This window comes from Gouania willdenowi, chromosome 6, assembly GCF_900634775.1.
Source record: "Gouania willdenowi chromosome 6, fGouWil2.1, whole genome shotgun sequence".
Classification (NCBI taxonomy): Eukaryota; Metazoa; Chordata; class Actinopteri; order Blenniiformes; family Gobiesocidae; genus Gouania; species Gouania willdenowi.
Genome location: NC_041049.1, coordinates 40,672,504 through 40,699,560, shown reverse-complemented (window position 1 = coordinate 40,699,560; position 27,057 = coordinate 40,672,504). Strand labels below are relative to the sequence as shown.

Here is a 27,057-nt window from a genome sequence, read left to right as displayed (position 1 = left end):
TAGCCAATATGAGTTCTTACTGTAATAATAAATAATAAAACTCAGATAATAAAGTCTTTGTCATTAAGAGAGACGTTCATTTTTAAACCTTATGGACAATACACATTTATTTACTATATTGTATTTTGTGATTACGAGATAGATTCAAGAAAATGTTGAGTACCTACTGTAGGTAAAATGATTCTCAAGATAACTGACAGGTAGTGGGAAAACTTGATATGAAATATATTTAAATAACTGTTAACATTAACTTCATATGTGTAAGAAAGAACTAACATGGTTCCCCAGTTTAGCATTGAATTAAATTGTAATTGACAGTTTTTATAAAATGTTCATGCCAATTACAATTAAGCTTACTGTAAATCAGGTGCCTTGTTAACTGTGTAGTTGAAACTAGATTTAAATAAATGTGAAATACAAATAAGTTAAGCTTATTATTGCTTGATAATGATGTGGTTTAAAACTGTTTAAAAATACCTGGGTTAAAGTATATTAAGTTACCTTACTTTTAACATTCTGATTTTGTTAAAAACCTGTGGTTAAAAAGGACAATGATTATGAATATTTGATTTGTTTTTTTTAGGACTTCACATATAAATACACTAGACACATGCTAAATACTGTTAAAATGTGGTTGTTAAAATGCAAGAAAAATGCCAATAATTTTATATAATTGATTAAGATTGAAAGTGGAAAACCTTGTTTAGAAAAAAAAGTGGTACTGATTTAAAATTGTAAAATAAAATGTAATACTTTAAAAAGGTTAAAAAGTTGATGAGAAAAAGTTGATTTCAAGGAACGATTGGTTGTCTAATTGTTCTTTTGTGTATTTTCCTTTTGAGGTTTTTCACCTACGCTACGCTGAGTACCTACCCACAAACATTACTTTTAATAAAGTGAAAGATGTAATTGAAGGTCAAGTTATTTGAGTGAAGTCCAGTTAAACACATCCAGTAGAAAGAAGTTATTTTAAGTCAAGAACAGCACAACATTAAGATCCACTTGACAGTCATAATTACAATTATTTAATCAACCAACTAGAATATAGTATTAGCCTAGCATTAACACTAACCTAGCCTAGCATTAACATTAACCTAGCATTAGCACTAACCTAATGTTAGCATTAGCACGAACCTAATGTTAGCATTAGCCTAGAATTAACACTAACCTAGCATTAACATTAACCTAGCATTAACACTAACCTAATATTAGCATTAGCCTAGCATTAACACTAACCTAACATTAACATTAACCTAGCATTAGCACTAACCTAATGTTAGCATTAGCCTAGCATTAACACTAACCAAACATTAACATTAACCTAGCATTAGCACTAACCTAATGTTAGCATTAGCACGAACCTAATGTTAGCATTAGCCTAGAATTAACACTAACCTAGCATTAACATTAACCTAGCATTAACACTAACCTAATATTAGCATTAGCCTAGCATTAACACTAACCTAACATTAACATTAACCTAGCATTAGCACTAACCTAATGTTAGCATTAGCCTAGCATTAACACTAACCAAACATTAACATTAACCTAGCATTAGCACTAACCTAATGTTAGCATTAGCCTAGCATTAACACTAACCTAACATTAACATTAACCTAGCATTAGCCTTAGCCTAACAATAGTATTAGCCTAACTATAGCATTATTTTAGCATTACCACTAACCTAGCATTAAGGTTAGCATTAGCCTAGCAATAACATTAGTTTAGCCAAAGGATTAACACTAACTGTCAGTGCCCAATACTTTGACGGGTCGGATCCTTTTAGATCCTTTCAACACATGCGTGTAGACTACATCAATCCTTACAACAGAACTGCTGGGACGTGATATTTGAATGTAAACCAACCATACGACATTTGTTAAATATTTTAATAGTACACATTTAAATATGTGACTGTTTTGTGGTGTTTTTAATTGTTAATAAAAGAAAATAAATAAATGATAAAAACTCAATACAAAACAAAAACCAAACAGAAAATGGGATAAAAACCAAAATAAATTGGAATTCACATAAAACATACATTTCTAATTCTTTATAAATAGCAGGGTTTCAATCTTTTAAATAGTACACAAACTGCCGTAAAATAGGTCGACCGGATGGAGACGCGTTTTGCACATCCTTTGGAAGGATCTGAAACAATCAGGCCAGAGTGTTGACGCGTTGCGCGCACACGTTTAAAGGATCTGAAAGGGTCCGGTCCGTGAAAAGATTGGGCATTAACACTAACCTAGCATTAGCACTAACCTAGCATTAACACTAATTTAGTATTAGCCAAGCAATAGTGTTGCACACTTGTACACAATAAACCAAGCGTGCATGGGTTTTAATTATCCCGTTTTACTTCGTCTGAAACACAGAGACACAAGCACATAAACTCAGCGTGGCTGCACACTCTCGGACATCTGGGTCGACTGAGCTACACATGGCTACACAGAAATATCTAACGAGAATGATAAATTAAAATGTCAAAAATATCAAACAAAATAATATGTGAGACAAATAAAATATCAGAATAATATTGAAAAATACAACTGGGGGGTGCCTGATAATAATATGGCCCTAACACATCCATCACCATATATATATCCAACGTTAGGGATGGCCGATATTATCGGAAGTGCCTGATGACCATATGGCCCTCACAATAGCATTAACCTAGCAATAGCTTGACATTAGCAATGAGGTTGAAATGAGTTGAAAAGGTTGAGAAAGGTTGAATGGTTTGTAATTTGTTTGCATAGATTTTAAGGTAAAAAGTGGAGCCGCTCCACTCTAACTTAACCAGATGTCCACTCTAAAAATGGGATCAGAGCTGAAAAGTTTCACAAAAAATTGAATAACTCAAAAAGTTAAAACTTACAAATTATGACAGTAGAAGCATAAATCTCAGGAACATTCTGAACATTTTGAGAGCTTATTTGTTAAAAACAAAGACAAACAGTGTCAGAGGAGTTAATGACCAACGGAAGAAAAAAGACGACTACAATTATAATTGACCCCAACCCTGACACAAAGGCCTTTTTGAGTATACTGAATCCATTTTAATGGGGACCACACTGGCAAACCAATGGTTTCCACTCAAAATCAACAAATCCAATATGGCCACCATCCGTATTGCCAATTTGGATATTTTGTCATAACTTTGGTTCTATTTGACATAGAAGCATGAGCTCAGTGGTGAATTCTAGGTTTTTAGGGTCAGGGAATGTAGGTTTTTGGGGGAAAAGGATTGTACTTAATTTAGTAGTGTAATTTACATTCAGAGCAAGTTATAAGATGGTCACCACAACACTTTACACATGGAAAGGGTGAAATTGCGATATGGTGGTCATTTTGGATTTCTTGATTTTGAGCGTGGATCCCATTAAAATGGATTCAGCATACTCGAATACCCCCATGTACAAATGTTAATGCTTTCTTCCAGAAGTTAACGTCTTATCCTAATATTTCTACATATTTTCTGGGCTATTTCCTCTGAGTGGCACCATTAAAAAATGGTGTGGGTTATTTGTTTCATTTCTTTTGAAGGCTGCTTCTATGATAACAAACTTCTACTGGATGGAGAGTCCGTCCCAGAGCCAGGGTCCCTCTGCACAGACTGTGTTTGTCAGGTATTATCAGTGCACACACACTCCATGTTGGTCCCATTCCTTCACACTCACATCAGGAACATTCTGTTTCCAGAGAGGCTCAGTGCGATGTGAGAAGAGGTCGTGCCCCCCCGTCCGCTGTCCCCATCCAGCCTTTGACCAATGCGGCTGCCCCGTTTGTGACGGTATCCACAGTAGATTGTAACGTTGTTCACAGTGTGCAGCTGATTGATGCTCCGCTCTTTGTTTTCAGGTTGTTACTTCCAGGACGTCACCTTCGCTGACGGACAGACACTACGAGGAGATCAAAGCTGCCAGGACTGCAGATGCTCCGTGAGAGAAATGCTCCAAATCTGACATGGGCAATTGGCATCCACATAATGTGATAGAGAAATACACAAAACAACAGCAAAAATCTTTGAGTAAAATAGAATTACAGAAAAATACAATAAATACAGAAAAACAAGGGGAAAAAAGAACATTAAGACCAAAAATTTAGAAAAGTAAGGGGAAAAAAAAGAACAATGAGACCAAAAATGCAACCCCCCCCCCACAAAAATACTCTGAATGAACATGAAATCACAGACAAATACACAAAAGGGTGATACAACTACAGAAAAGCAAAAAAAAGACTATCATAATGACGACAAAAATAAACAAAATAAGAGAAAATGCTATTGGCTACAGAAATACACAAAGTGACTCCAAAAAGATGGATGATAAGAACAAAAATGCAAAACAATTACTTTGAATAAGCATGTAAGTATAGAAAAATACACAAAAGGATGATTAAAAATACAGAAAAGGAAGAAAAAAAATACAGAAAATGCATGCAAAAACACACAAAATGACAACACAAATACATAAAATAAGTTAAAAATGTAGTAAATGAGAACAAATACAGACAAAGTAAGAGAAAATTATAAAAAATGACAATGAAAACACACAAAATCTGATAAAAATATACAAAATGACAAAAAGAAATACCCAAAATGAGAAAAAAAATTTACAATATGATTCCAGAAACACAAAATGACAACACAAATACACAACTTTTACCAAATGAAAACAAAAATGGATCGAAAGTCACATGTTTGTGGCCTTGCTGTAATAACAGTTGCTCTGAATGAACTGCTGCTTACATGTCTCACACAGAGAGGGGATGTGGTGTGCACCCCCAGAAGCTGCCCTGACGTGTCGTGCACCCACCCAGCTCTCGACGTGTGTTCATGTGCCGTGTGTGACGGATGTAACTTTGAGGGTCGGAACTTTTACAATGGAGAAAGATTCTCTCACCCCACAGATCGCTGTCAGCACTGCTCCTGCTTTGTAAGAACACTTACACAACATTTACACACAAACTATTAGCAACACAACACACTGTGTGTTCCTGTTTGAAAACCAGTGCTTTAATCACATCGTTGGATATGCTTTTCAACCTTGTGGTCGTGACCCAATGTGGGGTCGCCGGAAGTGTATAGTAATTCATTCAAAAAAAAAAAAGATTAAAAATGTATTTTAAAATTTTAGGTTGGTATTCTCTTTGTACAACGGCGTATTAGGGCCACATTAGAATAAAACAAAAAATCTGGTCATAGAAATTATAGTTTGTAGTAAGTAATATTTTAAGATTAAAGTTGCAATATTTTGAGAATAGTCATAATTTTATGAGAATAAAAACTGGTAATGTTAAAACACAACTAACAGTGATAGCCCTGAACACAGCCACTTCCATCCACTTCCTCCTCCACAATAAAAGAGGCTGTTACTGTTGCTCTAAATCAGCCTGATTCTCTGGTCGGAACAAACACAAACATCTGCAAAGTGTCGTTAAAGTCCTTAAAGTGATAACAGTGTGATGGGCCAAAAGGCTCAGTATTTCACCATGTGTTAAACCTAAAGAGAAATATAATCTCACTAAATGTTCCATATTCTCCATAATTTACGACATAAATTACCACTTTATTGTAGAAATATTCTGACTTTAATCTTGAAATATTCATAACAAACATGATCAAAAACTAAGGGTTTGGAGTCGCCAGAAATTAGTGACATCAAATTGGGGTCACGGTCTATGTACAGTATGTTATGGTGAGTGTCATTCTTTTTACTGGGTTGGTTGAGCTGTTATTGTGTGTTGTTGTGTGTCACTGTGTGTATATACAGAATGGGGGTGTGGTGTGCCAGCGTAACTCTTGTCTGAGTGTCTCCTGTCGACACCCAGTGACCCCTCCTGGTGAGTGCTGCCCAGTCTGCACTGGGACGTGTTTCCATCATGGCAGAGAACACCAGTCAGGCTCCACCTTCGTGTCAGCGTCCGATCCCTGCTCCTCCTGCTCCTGCCTGGTTTGTCTGATAACTCTCATCACTGTTGGGGTCAATTACGACTCAATTATGGTTACGTTGACCAGCATTGTTTCCAGTTACAATTACAATTGCAATTATTAATTTTCCCCTGAAAGTCAAAGTAGAATTACATTCTAAATTACTAAAGTTCAATTACAGTTAATCACAATTACTGAGCCTTTAATAAATAAGCCCATAAAATGTAACCTTCATCTTGTGTTAGCTTTCTGTTAGCATTTCTTATGATAACGGGTCAGTTTGACCCATGACTTAAATCAGCTGTAAAATACACTAAAAATATTACAAATGATCATCTATATAGTTTCTTTTCTCTTGGTTACCTTATTAGAATTCCTAATCAATGGAAAAATTGTGATTAACTGTTTTTATAGAATTTCCATACCAATTAAAACTATAAAGTCAATTATCTGAACTTGATTACAATTCAAGTTTGATTACAACAGCTGTTTTTCTTTCATTTACAGTTCTAATTGCATCATAATTGTAATTAATTATCAATTACACAATTAGTAGAATTATAATTGAGCCCAACCCTGACTCACATGAATTCAAAGCTGACTAACACGCCTCTTGTGTTGTGGTGTCAGAACGGCGTGGTGAACTGTCAGAGACGTCCTTGTCCAGTCCAGTGCTCCCATCCCGTCCCTTCAGATGTCTGCTGTCCACTTTGTGACTCGTGTCTTTATGAGGGCGTGGTCACGTTCCACGGGCAGATGTTCACTCGTCCGTCGTCGCCGTGCGAGCGCTGCACGTGCGTCAGAGGCAGCGTTACCTGCGAGCGTTTGGTTTGCCCTCCGACGCACTGCGCTCAGCCTGTGTCCAGACCTGGACAGTGCTGCCCTGAGTGTCCAGGTATGAGGAGAGCTCAGAGGGAGGAGGGACTTCAAAGGGTTTTTCAAAATAAAGTGAACAGTTCTTTACCTTTTGGGATGGTGGGCTTAACCTTAGATATGTTGAGTTGTAGGTGTAAGCACTCCCTCTCCCCCTCTGTTCACGCCCACCATCATTATACTCAAACTGGATGTCTCCTCACCCTCTTCATGTCACTGTACTGGTTCAATAGATTACACCCACAACACAATATGCACAATTGTAGCATCACATTACACTTTCAGTACAACCAAAATAATTGACTCTTACCCACCCCAACAATTGTCCTACCCTGACTCCCTTTTCTCTGTTCCCTTACCCTTCACCAAGGTGTAACACTGCCTTCTCTTCTAATAAAGTTTTTCTTACCCTTCCTTAGGGAGGGCTGCTGATGGTCACAATCAATAAAATAAATGTATTAGTTTCATTGCAGTAATAAAACATGAATAGCTGTTGAAAATATATATAAATCATTAAGATGCATAAACATTTCCTATGTATAGCTTTGGTTTATATAAACTCCAAACATCATTAGTAGTTTTATTTTTAAGTTATGTACTTTTTACCATGAATCAGTTGCATGAGCAATCTGGCCATTTTATCAAGTGAAGAATTTTTTTAAATTAATTAATTAATTTATTTATTTATTTTTTAAACCGTAAAACACTATCACCAGGTGATTATCACCAGGGCTTGACGTTCACTTTTTTGCTCAGCGGCCTCTGTTGCTAGTGCTTTCTCAGAGTTACTAACCACCGCATTTTCACTATCCATAAGTTTGTTGTTGGATAATTATGTTTAATATAAATAAAGCTGACTATGACACGCAAAAGTTTACATGCACTAAATTTACAATTTTTTTTTAATTATTCTATATAATAAAAGTAATTAAGGGGAATAGAAGATTGATTGAAAAGATAAAAACTAAACTGAAAAAACCCAGCAAGAGACGTTCTGTTTAAATATTTACTCTATCCATCCATCCATTTTCTGACCCACTTGCTCCTTCTCTCAGGGTCGTGGGGGTCTGCTGGTGCCCATCTCCAGCTCTCAATGGGCATTAGGCGGGAGTACACCCTGGAAAGGGTGCCAGTCCATCACAGTAAATATTTATTAACAACAGCAATTCTAATCGGAAAATCAACTTATAAACACCTTTCATAATGCCAGCACTTCTTTCCTTGATATTGTGACCAATTTTTATTTAATTTGTGGAAATTGTGGAATAATTTGAGGATCGAGCAGGATTTTGGAAAATTGAGGGATCTTTTAACAATTTGAGATTCAAATCACTGCCATCGTGTTATGAGCATCTAAAAACTTTAAGTCCTGCAAATATTGTAGAGTTTCATTGACTTTATATATTTAGTAAGTGCTGATATATCTACCACTGAATTAAGTTGGTATTTTACACAATTATTTATGTTTTTGTTGCAATTTTTACTTTTCCTGCTGACCGAATTAGATGTGCCAAAGGGTGGATTTGACCCCGGGGCCTTAAGTTAGACGTGTGCTTTAATGTAATTAAAAATTATTGATATTTTTTGTTTTGAATAATTGAATTAGTGTAAATATTGTTGGAGCCTCCATGTTTCTTGTGTCTCTTGTCCTCAGTGGCAGCGTGTCTGTTGGAGGGTCAGGCGTTCACAGACGGACAAACATGGCCGATGAGATCCAACCCCTGCTCCACCTGCATCTGCCAGGTCTGACCCTAACATCCAGCTGCATCCACATTTGGTTGGTTATCTTGTAGGGGTGTAACGATTCGTTTTAGCAACGATTCGAGTTGAATCATGATTCGTTGTTGCCAATTCGACTCATGAATGATATTGGTTGATTTAGAACGATTCAATCAGAAACGATGCAGTGACTTGAAATCGATTCAGTAACTTTTTATCTAAAATAATAATGTAACCAGTGTGAGTGAAATAAATCCCTGGATACTGGACAGCAGTGCTTCTCAAATTGGGGTACGTGATGGCACTACAGGGGGTACTTGAGAGAGAGAGGAAAATTAACAAATGAAAGCATTAAAATATGGGGTTTTATGATGTTTATTTTTAGTCAAAAATGATAATTATACTAAATATTATCAGAAACTCACAAAATGACAAGAAAAACACACAAAACAAAAGAGAAATATACTGAATAATAGAAAGAACAAACAACAACAAAATTAACAAAATGACACAAAAAACACCCACCAGCAACAGACAAAATGGCAACAAAGATACATTAAATGAGAGAGAAATACACAAGATCACTACAAAATACAGAAAAATAACAGAGAAACATACAACATGACATAAGAAACAACCAAACGACACCAAAAACACACACACTGAGAGAATAGTTTAAATAACACCAACAACACACAAAAAAAAAACAGCAAAAAACACAAAATTAAAATGATTAGAACATTAAAGCTGGGGTTGGCGATTTTCTCCAGATACACTTTTTAAGGTTTGGTTGAAATTGTCTTTATGTCCTGACAGAAATTAAGATCTTATGTGCTCTGAAAAAGGAATGAAGAAAATCCATCAACTGTAACAGCTGTAAACCTGTAATAACTTCTACCAATGGAAAAAAACAAACCGTTTCTTTTTTTAACCAATCACGTCTCTCTGTCTCGATCCCTCGCATGCACGAGCTCACACTGAAAGCGCATCACCACTGATATAGTTAAAACAGAGTTTTTGATCACGTTTTTAACATATATAATGGTAAAGTTTATTGTTTACTTACTGCTGAATGAGACATGAGACAATGAAGTTTCTACACAATACAAGCGATGAGCTGAGCTTCTCTTCTGCAGCAGCTGTGCGCTTGCATGTGAGTGAGACGGAGGGGAGAGGGGAGGAGGGTAAAGGTGGAGCCGTCAGGGAGGCTACCTTCAAAATCATGCTAGCTTTTGAAAATCGACTACCCTACCTTTAGCTGAAAATACAAGGATCAGACTTGGTCCTGCATCAGGAGGGAGATGATCGGAAAGGAGAAAAACTACAATAAATCTATTCAGGAGGCACTGAATACTGTTTCATTTCACTCATTAATCAATTCGTTGATCTAATGGATGACTAGTTACACCCTTGCCCTATTTGGCCAGTTTAGGAACTCGTGATAGGTCAAGTCATTGGGCAGTTTAGGTAGCATGGCTAAAGACTAAACCTAACCCTAACCTACTTCGGTAACCATACCAATAGCACCAGGGGTTGTCTGTACGGCAACCGTACAAATAGACACTTTCTATTTTGTTATCCAGCTGTCTCTGCTCATCCCTCAGACAGGTGAGGTCCAGTGCTCATCGCCCCAGTGTCCAAAGCTGTCGTGTTGGCACACAGTGACTGATCCTGGGTCCTGTTGCCCTCGCTGTCGAGGTCAGTCCACGCACGTTATTGGCAGAGGAAACAGCTTTTTAGACAGACTTTTTTCCTGTGCTAGGTTGTCGGTATGGAGAGGAGGAGTACCCAGAGGGCAGTAGCTGGTTTGCAGACTCCACCCCCTGCATGAGCTGCATGTGTGTGGGCGGAGTCACCACCTGCTCTGAAGTGCAATGCCTTTCTCCGTGTGTGAACGTCATCACTGTGCCCGGGGAGTGCTGCCCAGTGTGTGCCGGTAACCATTGACATCAACTATTCAACTATTATTGGTGACAAGTGAGAGAAAACAGAGTAAAGGAAGCAGAGAGCACATATATGACATTTTTATCGATTAGTATAAGGTAAAAAAAAACATTGTCAAAAGTAACCTGTCGTATACTTTGTTTGAATAAATGTTGGTTTACTAGTGCGCGACAAAAAGTGTCACTAGTAGGCTAAACGTCATATGCTAATAAGGAAGCAAATTCAGGCTTGCCATTGGCTTTCAAAATTATTACAACCAATCAGGGAGCTGGATTTGGTTCTAATCCCTCCTACTTCATTTGCATTAGGTCTACTAGTACCAAAAACCTTCACTAGTAAAACTACATTTTTGTTAACTAGTAATACTAGTTCACTCAAAATATCTCACTATTAGTACTAGTAGACCTAATGCAAGAGTAGAAGGAGGGATTACAACTAAATCCAAGTCCCTGATGGGTTGGAATGATTTTAAGAGCCAATAGGGAGCCTGATTTTGCTTTTCTCTGCCCAATTATTAGCATATGATGCTAACTAGTAGTACTAGTGAGACCTTTTGCTTAACTCGTAATGTGAGTATTAGTAGAGCTTAAAGCTGCACTACTTGATTCTTGAACAATGACAGAGGGGCATGGCTGAATTTGAACCGTAAATCCCGCCCCCCACTTTGATAATCCCTCCCATTCTCCTCCTCTCACGGAAGTGCACAAAATTGCGCACAAGAGTTGAACGTGCACTACCGGTAAAACACGTTGCCACACAAAAGGATGCACACAAAATATAGGAAAATGGAACATTAGATCAACATTAGAAGGAAAACAAGCTCCTTCGTGGGCTCTGCTCACCCCTCCGTTCTCTAAACCCTGTGATTGGAGCTGGAGGGAGTGACCGCCAAGACTTTGTCTTCCATAATAATTTGACTCTTTCCAAAGTTATTAGGAGTGAATGAATGAATTAATGAATGAGACCTGTTGTTAAATGGTAATGTTCAGTTTTCTGCCACCTTGTGATGAAGGCTGCACCATCAGCTCTGGTTGTGGGCTCAGAACACATGGAAAACACTGCTTTAAACCAACTTTTGACAGTTTTTTTTAACCACCTGAGAAAATAATCAAACTTGCGTTGTGTCTTTAAACGCCCCTTTTTATTTAGATCGAATGGCGTTCAGTGTGACCTTCCATTACTTCTGACATCTAATCAGAATCACAATCAGAAGTCCTTTATTTATCCCAGGGAGAAATGACTTGGGTTACAGTCACTCAAGAAATATTACAAATAAAAAGAATAAACGTTAAGGAAAGAAGAAAAAAAAACTTACATAATTAAGTAAAAACTGTTAATTAAATAAGGATTAAGTACACACACATTACAGTAGTAAAAAGTAATATAAGAATAAATAAAGAGAGGACAGGCTCCTCCTCTCTGTCACCACTCTCAGAGAGTCCAGTTTAATCCCCACAACGTCTGTTGGCGTCTGAGACCCTCAATCTGCTCCCCCAGCAAACAACAGCGTAGAGGATCCCATTCACCACCACAGACTCATAAAACATCCTCAACATTTTTCTGCAGATGTTGAAGGACCTCAACCGTCTCAGAAAATAGAGGCAGCTTTGGTCCTTCCTGTAGAGGGAGTATTTGTTCTTCCCCCAGTCCAGTTTATTGTTAATCACCACTCTCAGGTATTTGTTCTCCTCCACAATGTCCACACTGACCCCCTAGATGGAGACAGGGCTGACTGGCCTCTTGGTTCTCCTCAGGTCCACTATCACCTCTTTGGTCTTTGTCACATTGAGCTGTAGATGGTTCCGCCCACTCCATGTGACAAAGCTGTCCACAGCAGCCCTGCACTCCACCCCGTCCCCCTCCCTGATACATCTAACCACTGCAGAGTCATCAGAGAACTTCTGCTGATGACAGGTCTCAGTGCAGTGGTTGAAGACCGTGGTGTAGGTGGTGAAGAGGAAAGGAGAGAGTACCGTCCCTTGAGGGGCCCCAGTGTTGCTGACCACTTTGTCAGACACACAGTGTCTCAGGCGTACATACTGTGGTCTGCCAGTTAAGTAGTCCACAATCCAGGACACAATGGAGGAGTCAACCTGCATCTCTGTCAGCTTCTCACCCTGTAGATCTGGACGGATGGTGTTAAAAGCAATGGAAAAGTCAAAGAACATGACTCTCAGTGCTTGCCGGCTTGTCCAGGTGAGAGTAGACACGGTTGAGCAGGAAGGTGATGGCGTCCTCAACTCCAACCTTGTGCTGGTAGGCAAACTGTAGTGGGTCCGACATCTATCAGACCACATCTGATAGATGTCGGACCTGCACCAGGATGAGTCTCTCCAGCGTCCTCATGATGTGGGAGGTCAATGCAACCGGTCTATAGTCCTTGGAGCCGCTAAGAAGTGGCGTCTTTAGAACAGGAACCAGGCAGGTTGTCTGGGATCCTCTGCAGACTCAGGCTCATGGTGAAGATGTGCTGGAATATTCCACAGAGCTGGAGAGCACAAACCTTTACACCAGGCCTTTTTATTGTGTTGAGCCACAGTTTTCTCCATCAGTGAGAGATGTTATTTTTTAGTTTGATACGTTACTTTTTTTTCACAGATTGTATATTTGAAGGCAGAGTTTACAGCCCAGGAGAGAGTTTCTATCAAGCTGATGATCCCTGTCAAATATGCACTTGTGAGGTAACACACACACACACACGCATGCACGCACATGCGCACACACACAAGACAAACTTGTAGAATGAATCTTTCATTCTACGGATACTTTTCTGACTTAATGGAATCTTCTTAACTTTAAAGTCCATGTAAAGCAAATTCAGCCATTTTCTTCTAAACCATTTATAATGTAATTGTGGAGCCAGGCTTCACAAACTGTGTTAGAAATTTCTGTGTACAAGATTTAATGGGCGGGTCAGAAATCAGGGCCGCACTATGTAACGGAGTCATCATTAGCATAATCCTGACCCTGCTGCTGAAGCTCACCAAGCTTCCAGCGGGTGCTATTCGGCCCCTAGTTGAAAACAGACCACATATTAGGACTTGGGCGGAGCAGACCTTTGCACTGACACCTTGTTTGGCCAGATTCGAGCACTTTTGGAAAACCAATGGGAGAAGCACCATCAACGCTGTAGCCACTTTCACACTGCTCTCTCCCATAGACACAGTACATGGAGGCAGCACCCTTCCCGCACGTGGGCGTGGTTCCAGCACCTCCACGCCCCCAGCGTCTCAGAGCAGAGAGAAGTGCATGTTTTTCCATGATTTTAAGACTAAATTTGATGTACTTTTTTCATCTTTCAAATTTGACTCAGTGGTCAATGACACATGTTTCTGTGGTGTAACAAACTCATCACATAAATGTATTTCTGCTTTACACGGACTTTAATATATAACTACTGTTGATTTATTTATTTGTTTAAAGACGCGTAAACCAGTTCTTTGTGTCCCCAGGTGATGCCGGATGGAGAGCAGCACCTGCGCTGTTACCGTAAACAGTGTCCCAGTCTGGTCGACTGTCCTAAGAGCAACATCCTGTTCTCTGGACCCGACTCCTGCTGTCCCGTCTGTGCACGTCAGTGCTGAACCGCTGCTTGCACACCACAGTATCTCACAGCCCTTTATATGCTTTTGTCTTACATTTGTGTGTCTTCAGAGCCTCTCAGTAACTGCACAGCTGCACTGATCGGCAACGAGATTCTAGCAACGGACGACCCCTGTTTCACCTGCCACTGCAAGGTGATGGATAGATGGATGGATGGATGGATGGATGGATGGATGGATGGATGGATGGATGGAATGATTAATTAATTTTAAAGCTGTGTCCAAAAAAACATAACTTTTATCTCAGCGACATTAGTTTCTGATCTGAGGGTCACATGATCAATATTCATGTTCACATTGGAATAATAACCAATCAGAGCATTTTCTCTAATTGTGTGTATTTTTGGAGTCATTTTGTAAAATTTTCATTAAGAGTAATGATTTTTTAGAGTAATTATTATCATTTTATTATCTTGTTATATTATTTTATTTTAGTTTTGTACATATTAGTCTTTAACTATACTTTTTATATTTTTTTCTAGGTGATTGTTATTATTTAATGTTTACATTGTTAGAGAGTTGTATAACATTACATGGCCAATAAAGTTGATTCTAATTCTGATTTTGATTCTGTGTAGTTTTGGTGGTGTTTTGTTGTTATTTTTTATTTGTTGCCATTTTGTGTGTTTTTGGAGTAAATTTGTGTATTGTTACTGTTGTTTTGTGTATTATGTGTATTTTTTGGGTCATTCTGTGTATGTTTGATGCAATTTTGTATATTTTTCAGTGATGTGAACATTTCTCATCATCTTGTGTGTCTTTGGAGTTCATTTGTGTATTTTTACTGTTTTGTGTGTTTTTAGGTATTTTGTGTAATTTTGCTGTTCTGTATATTTGTCATTGTCTTGTGTGTTTTCAGTAAATGTGTGTATTTTTACTGCATCTGTCTAATTTTGTATATTTTCAGACATTTCTGTATATTTGTCATTGTGTTGCATTTTTTTTGTTTTTAGTAAATGTGTGTATTTTTACTGTTTTGCGGTGTTTTTCTGTCATATTGTGTGTTTTTGAACTTATTTTGTGTAATTTTGTATATTTTCACATTTTTTTGTACGTTTGTCCTTGCCTTGAGAGTGTTTTAGTACATACGTGTATTTTGACTATTTTTTGTGTAATTCTCTGTCATATTGTGTGTTTTTGGACTCATTTTGTATATTTTGTCGTGGTCTTGTGTGTTTTTTTTAGTAAATTTGTGTGTTTTCACAGTTTGGGGGGTATTTTTGTGTATTTTTGGACTCATTTCGAGCATTTACTTTGAAGGCTGCCAGTTGTTGATATTGTCTGGTATAGATGTACTGGACTCTGACTGTAGGAATACAGATGTGTGTGTTCATCTTTCTTTGTGTGTAACTGTGTGTTGTTCCTGGCCTTCTGTTCTCTATCCATGCCTCTCATTTAGGACCTGACGTGGACATGTCTCCACCAGAGCTGCCCTCCTCTCACCTGCCCCCCCTCTCAGCAGGTCAGCCCTGCAGACTCATGCTGTCCTGTGTGTAAAGGTGAGCTCTCTCCCACACACACACACACACACACACACACACACACACACACACACACACACACACACACACACACACACACACACACACACACACACACACACACACACACACACACACACACACACACACACACACAATCCTGTAACTGTGCTTGTTCTTACAGATTGTGTGATTGAGGGTCAGAACAGACACGTCATTAACGGCACCAGCTGGACCGACAGTGACGATGACTGTGTCAAATGTACCTGTAACGTAAGTCCAATAGTTTAGTGTAATAATAATTTAGTGCACAATGAACCAAACTATATAGGCCTGTATTTTTTACACAGATAAAATGCATTAAAGTCATCTCTTCTAGATCAAAGATCGATGAAGGAAATAAAAAAAATACATAAAATGAATATAGTTTAACATTTGAAATAATCCAAATATCTTAGAAAATACATTTGATATTGATTTACATTAATATGAATGCATAGTGATGGTCAAAGAGGTTGTTTTTGTTTCCTGTGTGTTTAGCTGGGCTCTGTTGAGTGCAGCATTGAAGAGTGCCCCCCTGTGGTTTGTCTGCGGGGCCAAAAGCAGGTGAAGATTCCTGGGAAATGTTGCTTTGAATGTGAAGGTAAGTGTGAGACTACAGAGGTAGATTTGTATCTTTATTATTCAATAAGAAAACACATTAAAAAATTAATTTTTTCAATCAAAAAAAAAAGTGTTTAAACGCAAAATAAAATATTTGAGACCCAAATATTTGCATTTAAAGACTTTCTTCTTTGATTGATAATGTTTTTTTTTGTTATTGAAGTAAACTTTTTTCGATTGAAAATGTTTTTTTTTATTATTATTGCAATCTTTTTACTGTACTACACATAATCCGGCACAAAAATAAATAAATTTCAATCAAAGAAAAAAAGTGTTCAAATGCAATTATTTGGGTCTCAAATAATTGCATTTGAACACTTTTTTCTTTCTTTTCTTTTGTGATTGAAGTGATTTCTTTTATTGAAAATGTTTTTTTTATTAAATAATAAAGACATAAATCTACCTTCACACAGCTGTGTCTGTGTGGCTCTGAGGACGTGTGTGTTCTCTCTGTGTTACAGACTCAAATGCATCATTGTGTTTACACCAAGGAGCTGTTTATCACTCCAACGAGCAGTGGGAGGTGGATCAGTGCACGAGCTGCACGTGTGTTTCTGGAGACGTTCACTGTCATAGTGAACGCTGTCCTGCCCTCACCTGTGCAACAGTCAGTGGGAAACGCTCCTAGAGCAGGTTTCACTGTTGGGATTAAAGCTTCTTCAACCTGTGTGTGTGTGTGTGTGTGTGTGTGTGTCAGGATGAAATGCCAGCCGTCATCCCAGGCTTGTGTTGTCCTCACTGTCTTCCTCGTCCTGCGACGTGCATCGCCTTCGGTGACCCTCATTATCGCACCTTCGACGGCCGCATGTTGCACTTCCAGGGAACGTGCACGTACGTCCTGGCTCAGGATTGTGGGGGCGGAGACTTCAGGTGAGAGTCAGCATTGTAATTGGTCAGCAGGGCAACCTTTTGGCCTATTGGTTTGAAGCCAATCCCACAGGGATCGTGAAACTGTCACGGAAATAACTTGATGTTACTTTTCATGCGCGGCAACAAGATTTCATCATATTTTTTGTGCTGCTTGGAACAATTTGCAAACCAATGTATGTTAATGGGATTTACTCCTTTAACTGAAGTCATGGCTGAAGGAGCAATAACACTTTCTTACTTTATTAGTATTTTCATTTATTTTTTAGTGTTTTAACTTTTTATTGTGTTAAAATGTAATCCCTCAACTTTTAAAAGCTTGGGTGTGTGTGTAAATGATCATTTTGCTAAATATAATAGTCATTCCATGTCATTTCAACAAATAGCTAGATATTTAGTTTCACCCGTGATATTTAGATTTAACAGTTAACCTTTAAATTTAGATTTATGATTTGCATTTCACATTCATATTTAACATTTATATTTAACATTTATATTTAAATGTAAAATTTCAATTTAACATTTATATTTCGATTTCACATTTGGGTTTTGTAATGAATGAATGTTAAGAGTGATGCATCTTGATGCTTGCCTATCTTTGATACCAGTGGGTATTGTGGGTAACAGTTACGTAGTCAGGAAGCGGGGAGGGCATTGTTGATTCTGCTTTGGACATGTTACATGACGGTTCAGTAAAAGGCACAGCTACGAGTCACGGAGTTGGTGTGTGTTATTTTTATGCCTGTAAGCCGAGTCTACAGACATTACATGGTGTCAGAGTGCTTATGTATCCGGACTACCTGTAGAAAATGCCGAAGTTTAATCCTCCGACGGAATTCAAGTTTGACTGCCCCGCAGAATGGCCGGAGTGGAAACAGAGATTTTCGCGTTTCAGGCTAGCTACGAAGCTAAACAAAGACGACGGGGAGATTCAAGTGAGTTCGCTAATATATGCAATGGGAGCAGAAGCTGAAAAAATATTCAGTTCATTCGAGTTTGCATCGGAGGATGAGAAAAAGGACTACGAAGCCGTCATGCAGAAGTTTAATGACTATTTTGTACCTCGCCGCAATGTAATTCATGAACGTGCATGTTTCTACCAGCGGAGCCAGCAGCCAGGTGAATCGGCGGAGTTATACATACGGACTTTGTACGAACTAGCAGAACACTGCGACTTTGGCGCTAAGAGGGACGAGCACATCCGAGATCGCCTCGTGGTGGGCATTAAAGACAAAGAGCTCTCCCGGCGGTTCCAGCTAATGGCCGACTTGACGCTAGCACAGGTCGTCGAACAGGTGCGCCAAGCAGAGGAGATTTCACGGCAGGTTAATCTCCAGTCCAACCAGCTCGAGGCACAACTGGCTTGTGTAAACGCCGTTCAACGCCATGTCGGCCGATTCAGGAGGAAGGATGTGGCGCGGCAAGGCAACAGCAACCAAGCGACCAACAAAATGGAGGAATGCGGGAGATGCGGCAAGCCTAAACATTCCGATGAGAGGAGATGCCCCGCACTGAAAAGTAAGTGCAACAAGTGTCAGAGAAAAGGACATTGGGAACGGGCCTGCCATTCTAAAGCTGTAAGGGAGGTTGCAGAAGACATTAATAAGTTCCACTTCCTAGGCGAAGTCGGCAGTAGGGACGACCAGGACGAGTGGACTGTTAAGCTAACTATATGTGACAAGCCTATAACCTTTAAAATCGATACAGGAGCCGACGCTACTGTTATCGATCAGTGGACATTTAGCAAAATGAAGCCTGAATTCAAACTAGAACCACCCGACACTCCGTTCACAAGCCCAGGGGGAAGGCTTAATTGCATGGGACAGTTTCGGGCTACCACCAGCTACAAAGAGAAGCAGTACACCTTCCCAGTGTACGTGATACGAGGGAAATGCAACTGCTTATTGAGCCGCCCTGAGGCCGTTGAAATGGGCTTAGTGAAGCGGGTGGACGAAGTCGGGGGTGTCTTTGATTCAGGGGGTTTGCTGAAAACCGAGCCGGTTAAGATAACACTACAAGAGGGTGTTCAGCCTTATGCAGTGCATACAGCCAGACGGATACCCCTGCCGCTCGTACCCCTAGTGAAGAAAGAGCTGCAGCGAATGGAAAAGGAAGGCATCATCGAAAAGGTAACTGAACCTACAGAGTGGTGCGCTGCTATGGTGCCAGTCCTCAAGCCCAACAGGAAGGAGGTCAGGTGCTGCGCTGACCTGAGACGACTCAACCGAGCAGTGAAACGTGAGAAATATGTGCTGCCTACTATGGAAGAGATAATGCCACGTCTAGTAGGGTCAAAGGTGTTTACCACGCTGGATGCTGCGAGTGGGTTTTACCAAATCCCCCTACAAGAGGACAGCATGAGGCTCACAACGTTCATAACCCCAGTTGGGAGATACGCTTTCCGTCGTCTTCCTTTTGGAATAACGAGCGCTCCTGAAATCTTCCAACGGAAAATGGCAGACATGCTAGCAGGACTGGAAGGGACAGAGGTCTACATGGATGATATACTCGTTCATGGTCCAACACAAGAAATCCATGACAAGCGTCTGAAGGAAGCTTTGAGAGTCATTAAAGCAGCAGGCCTGAAACTGAACAAGGCAAAATGTAAGTTCAGTCAGACACAGGTCCGCTTCCTTGGTCATCTCATTGATGAGACGGGAATCAGGCCCGATCCAGACAAGGTGACAGGGATACAGAACTTTCCTCAGCCCCAGAATGTGACAGAACTCAAAAGATTCCTGGGGATGGTCAACTATCTGGCGAGGTATGTGCCAGAGCTTTCGACTGTGGGTAAGCCACTTTATGATCTGCTAAAGACAAAGATGGAGTGGTTCTGGGGGCCAGCACAACTGGAAGCGTTCCAGAAACTTAAAGCTGCGCTTGCCTCTGCTCCTGTACTCACCTTCTATGATGTCACCAAGTCAACGGCGGTATCAGCAGACGCCAGCAGTTACGGGCTGGGAGGCGTCTTACTCCAGCAACACGGGGATCACTGGAAGCCCATAGCATACTGTTCTAGACGCCTGAGCGACGCTGAGACCAGGTACGCTCAAATTGAAAAAGAGTGTTTGGCCAGTGTTTGGGCGTGTGAACGTTTTGAGAAGTACCTTTACGGACTTGATAGCTTCAGGCTTATAACTGATCATAAGCCTCTAGTTCCCCTTATGAACTGCAAAGACCTAGACAGTGTTCCTATCAGATGTCAGAGACTGCTGATGAGGCTTATGCGTTTTAATGCTGTTGCTGAGTATGCTCCAGGTAAAACTCTAGCAGTGGCAGATGCTCTCTCCAGAGGTCCAGAGCAACACTTCGCGGGTGGAGCTTCTCATGAGGACGTAGTGGCACACATCGATGCTGTCATGAGGCACGTTCCAGCCACACCTCGGAGAATGGAGGAGATTCGACAGAAGACAAGAGAGGATCCACAGCTCCAGACCATCTTGAGCTTCATCAGGTACGGCTGGCCTGAATATGCAGAGACGGTGCCTGAGTCAGTCAGAGACTTCTATCAGGTGAGAGGTGAGTTATCTGAGATAGAGGGCTTAGTCACTAGAGGGAGCCGTATAGTCATTCCAGTAGCCATGAGAGAGCTGATTTTGGAGAGAATTCACGATGGGCACCAGGGCCTAGTTAAGAGTAGAGAAAGGGCTAATCAGTCTGTTTGGTGGCCCAAAATGTCAGATCATATCACTAGGAAAGTTCAACAGTGCATGTTCTGTACACAGAACAGGCACACACAGAGGAGAGAGCCGCTGATGCCAAGTGAGCTCCCGTCCAGGCCATGGCAAAAGGTTGCCATAGATCTGTGTGAATTTAAAAAGCAAAACTATTTGATAGTGTCTGACTATTACTCGAGATATTTAGAAATACTACATCTGCCAACAACCACGAGCAGTCAGGTAGTGAGCAGGCTTAAGACTACATTTGCACGCCATGGCATTCCAGACGTGCTCGTCAGTGATAACGGACCACAGTTAGTTTCAGCAGAGATGAGAGAGTTTAGCAAAACATACGATTTTAAACATATTACAACAAGCCCACATCACCCTCAGAGCAACGGACACGCCGAGAGGGCTGTTCAGGTTGCAAAAGGGATACTTCGACAGGAAGACCCCCTCCTCGCTCTGATGTCGTACAGAGCCACACCTACCGCTTCCACGGGAGTCAGCCCAGCAGAACTTTTGATGGGTAGGAAACTTAGGACCACACTACCCACATTGCAGGATAACCTCAACCCAAACTGGGCCAACCAGGATGTCATCAAGCGGGTTGATGCCAACGCCAAACAGAGGCAGGCGTACTTCTACAACCGCAGGAATGGCGTGAGGACTCTCCCTCCACTGAACCCGGGAGACGCTGTTCTCACGAAACTGGATGGACAGAAACAATGGACAATGCCAGCTGTTGTCCATAGCCCTGACTCCACGCCCAGATCCTACATAGTGGAGACAGCCCAGGGTGAGCGCTACAGGAGGAACAGGCGCCACCTGTTGGCCATGCCTAAGCCATTGCCCACATCTGTCAACCAAAGTGATGACGAGACTATAACAGCACAGGGTCAAAGCACCGCTGTGACCCAGGCCACAGAGACACAGGTCACTGCCACACCAGAGACTGGTCATGTTACTCGTTCTGGCAGATTGAGTAAACCAGTGGTCAGACTGGATTTGTAAGGACTGTGGACTATGTGAGATTTTTTCCCTCCACCATCTTGTGTTTGTTTCATTATGAAAGAAAAAACTGAATGGGGGATATGTGAGGTGAACAGAAGAAATAGCATTGTTCAGTTATAATGTTAACTGCGAGAGAAATGTTTGCTTATGTTGCACACCTGATAATAGTGTATACAAAGAAATGTTATTGGTGTATTTTGTATAATTAGAGATTGTTGAGTACAGTCTGGTTTTAAGCTGAAAGCTTCTGTTACCTTCTGCAGTAGTTCGAGGAAACTTTGAGCAAATTATCTAAAAAAGGGAGATGTAATGAATGAATGTTAAGAGTGATGCATCTTGATGCTTGCCTATCTTTGATACCAGTGGGTATTGTGGGTAACAGTTACGTAGTCAGGAAGCGGGGAGGGCATTGTTGATTCTGCTTTGGACATGTTACATGACGGTTCAGTAAAAGGCACAGCTACGAGTCACGGAGTTGGTGTGTGTTATTTTTATGCCTGTAAGCCGAGTCTACAGACATTACAGGTTTAGATTTAACATTTGGGTTTAGATTTAACATTTAAGATTTATATTCAGATTTAACATTTATATTTAACATTTATATTTAAATGTAAAATTTCAATTTAACATTTATATTTCGATTTCACATTTGGGTTTAGATTTAACGTTTAAGATTTATATTCAGATTTAACATTTAGATCAAGAGTTCATATTTAACATTTAGATTTAGCCGTATTACATTACCTAATTTCAGTTTCCTATGTGGTGTAGTTCCTGAGATATTGGAAGCTGAATATGGAACAAAATCAAGGACGAGCAAAAATCGACACATACCCCCCTCACAAAATTGTCCATATCTCAAAACAAAAAATTACATTGTGACAATTGAATAATCACAGAATAATTGGTAAAGACTGAAGTGTATGGGATGTCCTAAAAATTAGTTGAAATGACATGTAAACGATTTGCTCTTTATGTCTTGCCTTGTGTGTAGTATTTATGTGACAAACGAAGATCGTGGACGTCAGGGAGTGTCGTGGACCAAAGAGGTGACGGTGCTTTTAGGAGACGTCACTGTGCAGCTTCTCCAGGCCTGGGTGGTGAAGGTTGGACAGCTTTTATTTATTTTCTCACACTCAGACTTGTGTCATTATTCGAACCACTTCACGATGCTTTTCGCTCCTCAGGTGAACGATGAAGTGGTGACTCTGCCATTCCTCAGAGAGCCGTATATCTACATAGAGCGACAAACCAACACCATCCTGCTCAACACCAACATTGGTTTGAAGGTAAGCTGATGATTCTTTTTAAGGTTTTAATGTTCCTTTAAACATCCTGCGACTGACACCAGGTGCTGTGGAGTCTTCGCTCACACCTGGAGGTGAGCGTACCTGGTTCTTACAAAGGCAACACCTGTGGTCTGTGTGGGAACTTCAACGGTTTCCACCAGGACGACCTCCGGACGCGCAATGGGAGAATCAGCATCTCAGAGGCAGAGTTTGGCAACAGCTGGAAGGTGAAGATGAAATACTGTGAAACCAAAGTGAATCCCTGCTTATGTATGGGGAGAGATTTGTTTAAAAAATATTTACAAATATATCGTCAATTTCCATGTTTTTCCGATTTTCACGCGTTTTTTTTATAGATTTTCTAGTGTTTTTCAGATTTTCACGTGCTTTTTTTTTTCACGTGTTTTTTTAGATTTTTACATGTTTTTTTTATGGGGAGAGATTTATCTAAAAAATATTCACAATATATATCCACAATTTTCAATGTATTTTTCAGATTTTTCACTTGCGTAAATTGTGTGCCGATGACATTTCTGAAAAAACAAATGAAAATCTAAAAAATGTGGGGAAAAAAACCACATGTATGAATCTTAAAAAACTTGAAAATCTGAAAAACACAAGAAAATCTAAAAAAACACATTATAAAACACGTCAAAATGTAAGAAATACGTGAAAATCTAAAAAAACACATGAAAATTGTGTATATATTAGTGAATATTTTTCAGACAAATCTAAATTTTTTAGACATATCAAATTTTTCAGATTTTCACATGATTTTTAGAATTTCACTCATTTTTTTCTTTTTTTTTTTAATTTTCACATGTAGATTTTAGATTTTCACATCTTTTTTGGGGGGATTTACTCATGTTTTTCAGATTTTCACTTTTTTTTACATTTTCATGTGTTTTTCAGATTTTCATGTGTGTTTTTCAGAAATCTGAAAAATAGATATCAAAAATTGTGGATATATTTGTGAATATTTTTGAGACAAATCTCTCCTCATACTTATGAACAATCTAATCATTTATCATCGAGGTCTCAAACAGCAGCCACTCAGTGACTTCCTGTCGTCCCGGTGAAGATGTGGACCCGTGTAAAGACGCCGGTTACCAGGCCAAGAAGGGCGCCAATGCTCGCTGTAAAGTGCTGAAGTCGTCCGTCTTCAGGCCGTGTCACCGCGTGGTCCCTCCTGAGTCTTGGTACGCAGCGTGCGTGTACGACTTGTGTGCGTGTGGCGCCAACAGTGATGAGTGTCTGTGTGACACGTTGGAGGCCTACGCCAGCCAGTGCAGGGCGGCCGGCGTCAGGCTGCAGTGGAGGAGCGCTGCGCTGTGCGGTGAGTACAGCACGGATTATAGATTACGCCGCTCGCTACAACTTCACGTCAACGTTCACTTCAAAATACCTGAGAAAAAATTGGTGTAAAGTGTTCTATCAGGAGCAACCATGCTGTGGTGGAAAACTGTTTGAGCATAAACTTAATAACCTTAGTTCAGCTCTACTAGTACATGTAGGCAACTTTGATTTACTCGTATGTGAGTAGACTTCAATCGTACTACTAGTTAGCATTACTAGTTGGCATTATAAGCTGATAAAGGGGTGGGGCTTGCCATTGGCTTTTGAAAACATTCCAACCAATCAGGGAGCTGGATTTGGTTCTAATCCCTCCTACTTCATGTGCATTAGGTCTGCTAGTGCTAGTGAATCTTGTGTCTTTACTGGTTAAAAATCACATTTATGTTATCTACGTCTTTAAGTTTTATTCAATCCTAAAAGGCTTCTGCATGCATTGCTTCTCTCTTCAAGGACAGTCGCACTCTCTCTTTCTCCCTCCCTTCCATTCTTATCTCTCTCCCAGCTGCTGCTTTGTCTGGTCTTGTGAGCCTAACAAGAGCCTCTCTCTGTAACTCATCCAAAACCGAAATAATGGAACTAATTAGTTGGTCTCTCCGTGCTATCGATCAGATTTTTTCGACGAAAAGAACCGGGGGTGGTGAACCCGCATGTCCAAGCGGGACGTATGCGGCTGGATACGCACTTGACCCTTGGAACAAGTGGCGAGTTGTGTGTCTGTCCATCCTTTCCGTGGAAGACGTGGAGGACATCTACATGATTGGAATAATGATAGTAGGCATGCTGCTGATCGTAGCTGGTGGCTTCCTAATCTATCGAAAAGTCTGCACTACGCTGGCGACTGTTTTGGAAAAGCTGCCAGTGATTTCTGAAGGATGTAGCATGGCTCTGAACACTCAGACTCATGTGTTGATCGATATCAAAAACAAGCAAGACCTGCTTTTGGATCGTCTACGCGTTATGGATAACAACTTGCAGAAGTTGGAGACCTGGCTTGGAAGTGGAAACTAGGCCACTCATTGGATTACATCAGAGAGACCCAGGACAGAAGGCTATTGGAAATTGACATAGCCTGTATCAAATCACATTGCTTATCTCCCTTTCGGCTCCCCAGCCAGCCAAGGCTAAAGCCAAGGTTGTCTCAACTCTTATCACCAGGACATTTCTGCAGACGGCGGCTCTTACCCCCACTCCCTCCCCCCGCCCCTTCCCTACATTCCCACCTGGAACTGTTCATGCTGAACTTTTCCACACGTCATCTGGCTGTCAGTAACGCAGCGACAGGTCTTCAACTTCAAATGCCTCGTTGGCCATCTTTCCCCACCTCCCATCCGCAGCTGCATGGAGGCGTGGTTGCAGCGCCCATTGGCAGCACGCCCATGTCCCCAAACGGCTGGAATCCTGCTGTTCTTCCCACCTGACCCCCTCCCCCAGCCAACCTCCCACCCAACCCTTCCCACATGCCTTGTCTCGAGTTGTTTGACTGTGTCATGCTTTCATTTATGTTTGCGGAGGCGGTTTCTTTCCTGGTTTCACACTGCTTTCTCTGTTTAGGGAAATCAGTTTCAAACTGGCAGGTTTTTTTTCCCCTCACCCCTCCTCTCCTCCTGTTGTTGATCCCTTTTTCACCTAAATATGTGGGCACCGCAAATGGCTGCTCCGGTGTGTTGATGTGTCTTCTTTCACTGCAACTACCAAGTCAAATTCCTTGTATTGTTCTAAACTGTACCTGGTCAATAAAGCTCTTCTGATTCTGATCACATATCTATATCTATATATATATATATATATAGATATATATATCCATTAATGGCTCCTCCTCTGCTCTTGTGTGTCTCAGCTGTTGGCTGCCCAGTGGAGAGAGGCTTTGTGTTTGACGAGTGTGGTCCTCCTTGTCCCGTCACCTGCTTCAACATGGACGTTCCTCTGGGTGTGATAGAAAGTCACTGCTTTAAACCATGTGTGCCAGGCTGTCAGTGCCCCGCCGGCCTGGTGCTACACAACAACTACTGCATTCAGCCTGAGAAATGTCCCAAGATCATCCATGACAAGTCCTAACTGAACAGGACACGTCCATGCTCTCACTGCATCACTAATAATGGACATCTAGGGTTTTTATTGTTTGTATGGTTAAACCAGATGTGAACAGCTGACGGCCCTGGGGCCACATGTGGTCCACCCAACGTAAAGCAAAAAAAGACTCCACAACACACAAAATGAATGAAAAATTCACAAAATTACTCCAACAACAAATATTGACAATCAAAATACACAAAATTACTTCATAAATCACATTATGACAAGGCAAATATACAAAATGAATGAAAAAACACAAAATTACTCCAACAACACATTATGACAAAAAAAATACACAAAATTATTCCAACAACACACATTATGACAAGGAAAATATACAAAATGAATTAAATGACAACAAAATTACTTCAAAATGACACATTTTGACAACAAAAATACACAAAATTACTCCAAAAACAAAAAAAATTGACAACAAAAATATAAAAAATGATTCTAAAAACACACAAAATGGCAACAAAAATTCACAAAATTACTTCACAACACACATTATCACAACAAAAATACAGAAATATACTCCAAAAACAAACATTATCATACTAAAAGTGCACAAAATTACAATTA

General features: G+C 40.3%; 1 protein-coding gene across 4 annotated transcripts in view; it reads left to right on the top strand.

The window, feature by feature from the left end:
• The window catches only part of kcp (kielin cysteine rich BMP regulator), a 54,697-nt gene extending 27,916 nt beyond the window's left edge, over positions 1-26,781 (top strand). For 3 of the 4 annotated variants that reach the window (XM_028449355.1, XM_028449353.1, XM_028449356.1), the window contains 22 exons: positions 3,550-3,632; positions 3,706-3,796; positions 3,865-3,944; positions 4,767-4,940; positions 5,778-5,957; positions 6,566-6,830; positions 8,463-8,551; positions 10,111-10,225; positions 10,290-10,463; positions 13,070-13,152; positions 13,924-14,044; positions 14,126-14,208; positions 15,473-15,572; positions 15,739-15,827; positions 16,095-16,197; positions 16,679-16,824; positions 16,915-17,087; positions 22,752-22,863; positions 22,945-23,046; positions 23,109-23,273; positions 24,082-24,382; positions 26,240-26,781. In XM_028449355.1, coding sequence (XP_028305156.1) covers positions 3,550-3,632; positions 3,706-3,796; positions 3,865-3,944; positions 4,767-4,940; positions 5,778-5,957; positions 6,566-6,830; positions 8,463-8,551; positions 10,111-10,225; positions 10,290-10,463; positions 13,070-13,152; positions 13,924-14,044; positions 14,126-14,208; positions 15,473-15,572; positions 15,739-15,827; positions 16,095-16,197; positions 16,679-16,824; positions 16,915-17,087; positions 22,752-22,863; positions 22,945-23,046; positions 23,109-23,273; positions 24,082-24,382; positions 26,240-26,457 — 3,047 coding nt within the window. In that variant the 3' untranslated portion in view covers positions 26,458-26,781. The remainder of the gene's footprint in view (positions 1-3,549; positions 3,633-3,705; positions 3,797-3,864; positions 3,945-4,766; positions 4,941-5,777; positions 5,958-6,565; positions 6,831-8,462; positions 8,552-10,110; positions 10,226-10,289; positions 10,464-13,069; positions 13,153-13,923; positions 14,045-14,125; positions 14,209-15,472; positions 15,573-15,738; positions 15,828-16,094; positions 16,198-16,678; positions 16,825-16,914; positions 17,088-22,751; positions 22,864-22,944; positions 23,047-23,108; positions 23,274-24,081; positions 24,383-26,239) is intronic. The other variant, XM_028449354.1, reaches the window with a different exon arrangement.
• Positions 26,782-27,057: the final 276 nt, after the last annotated feature.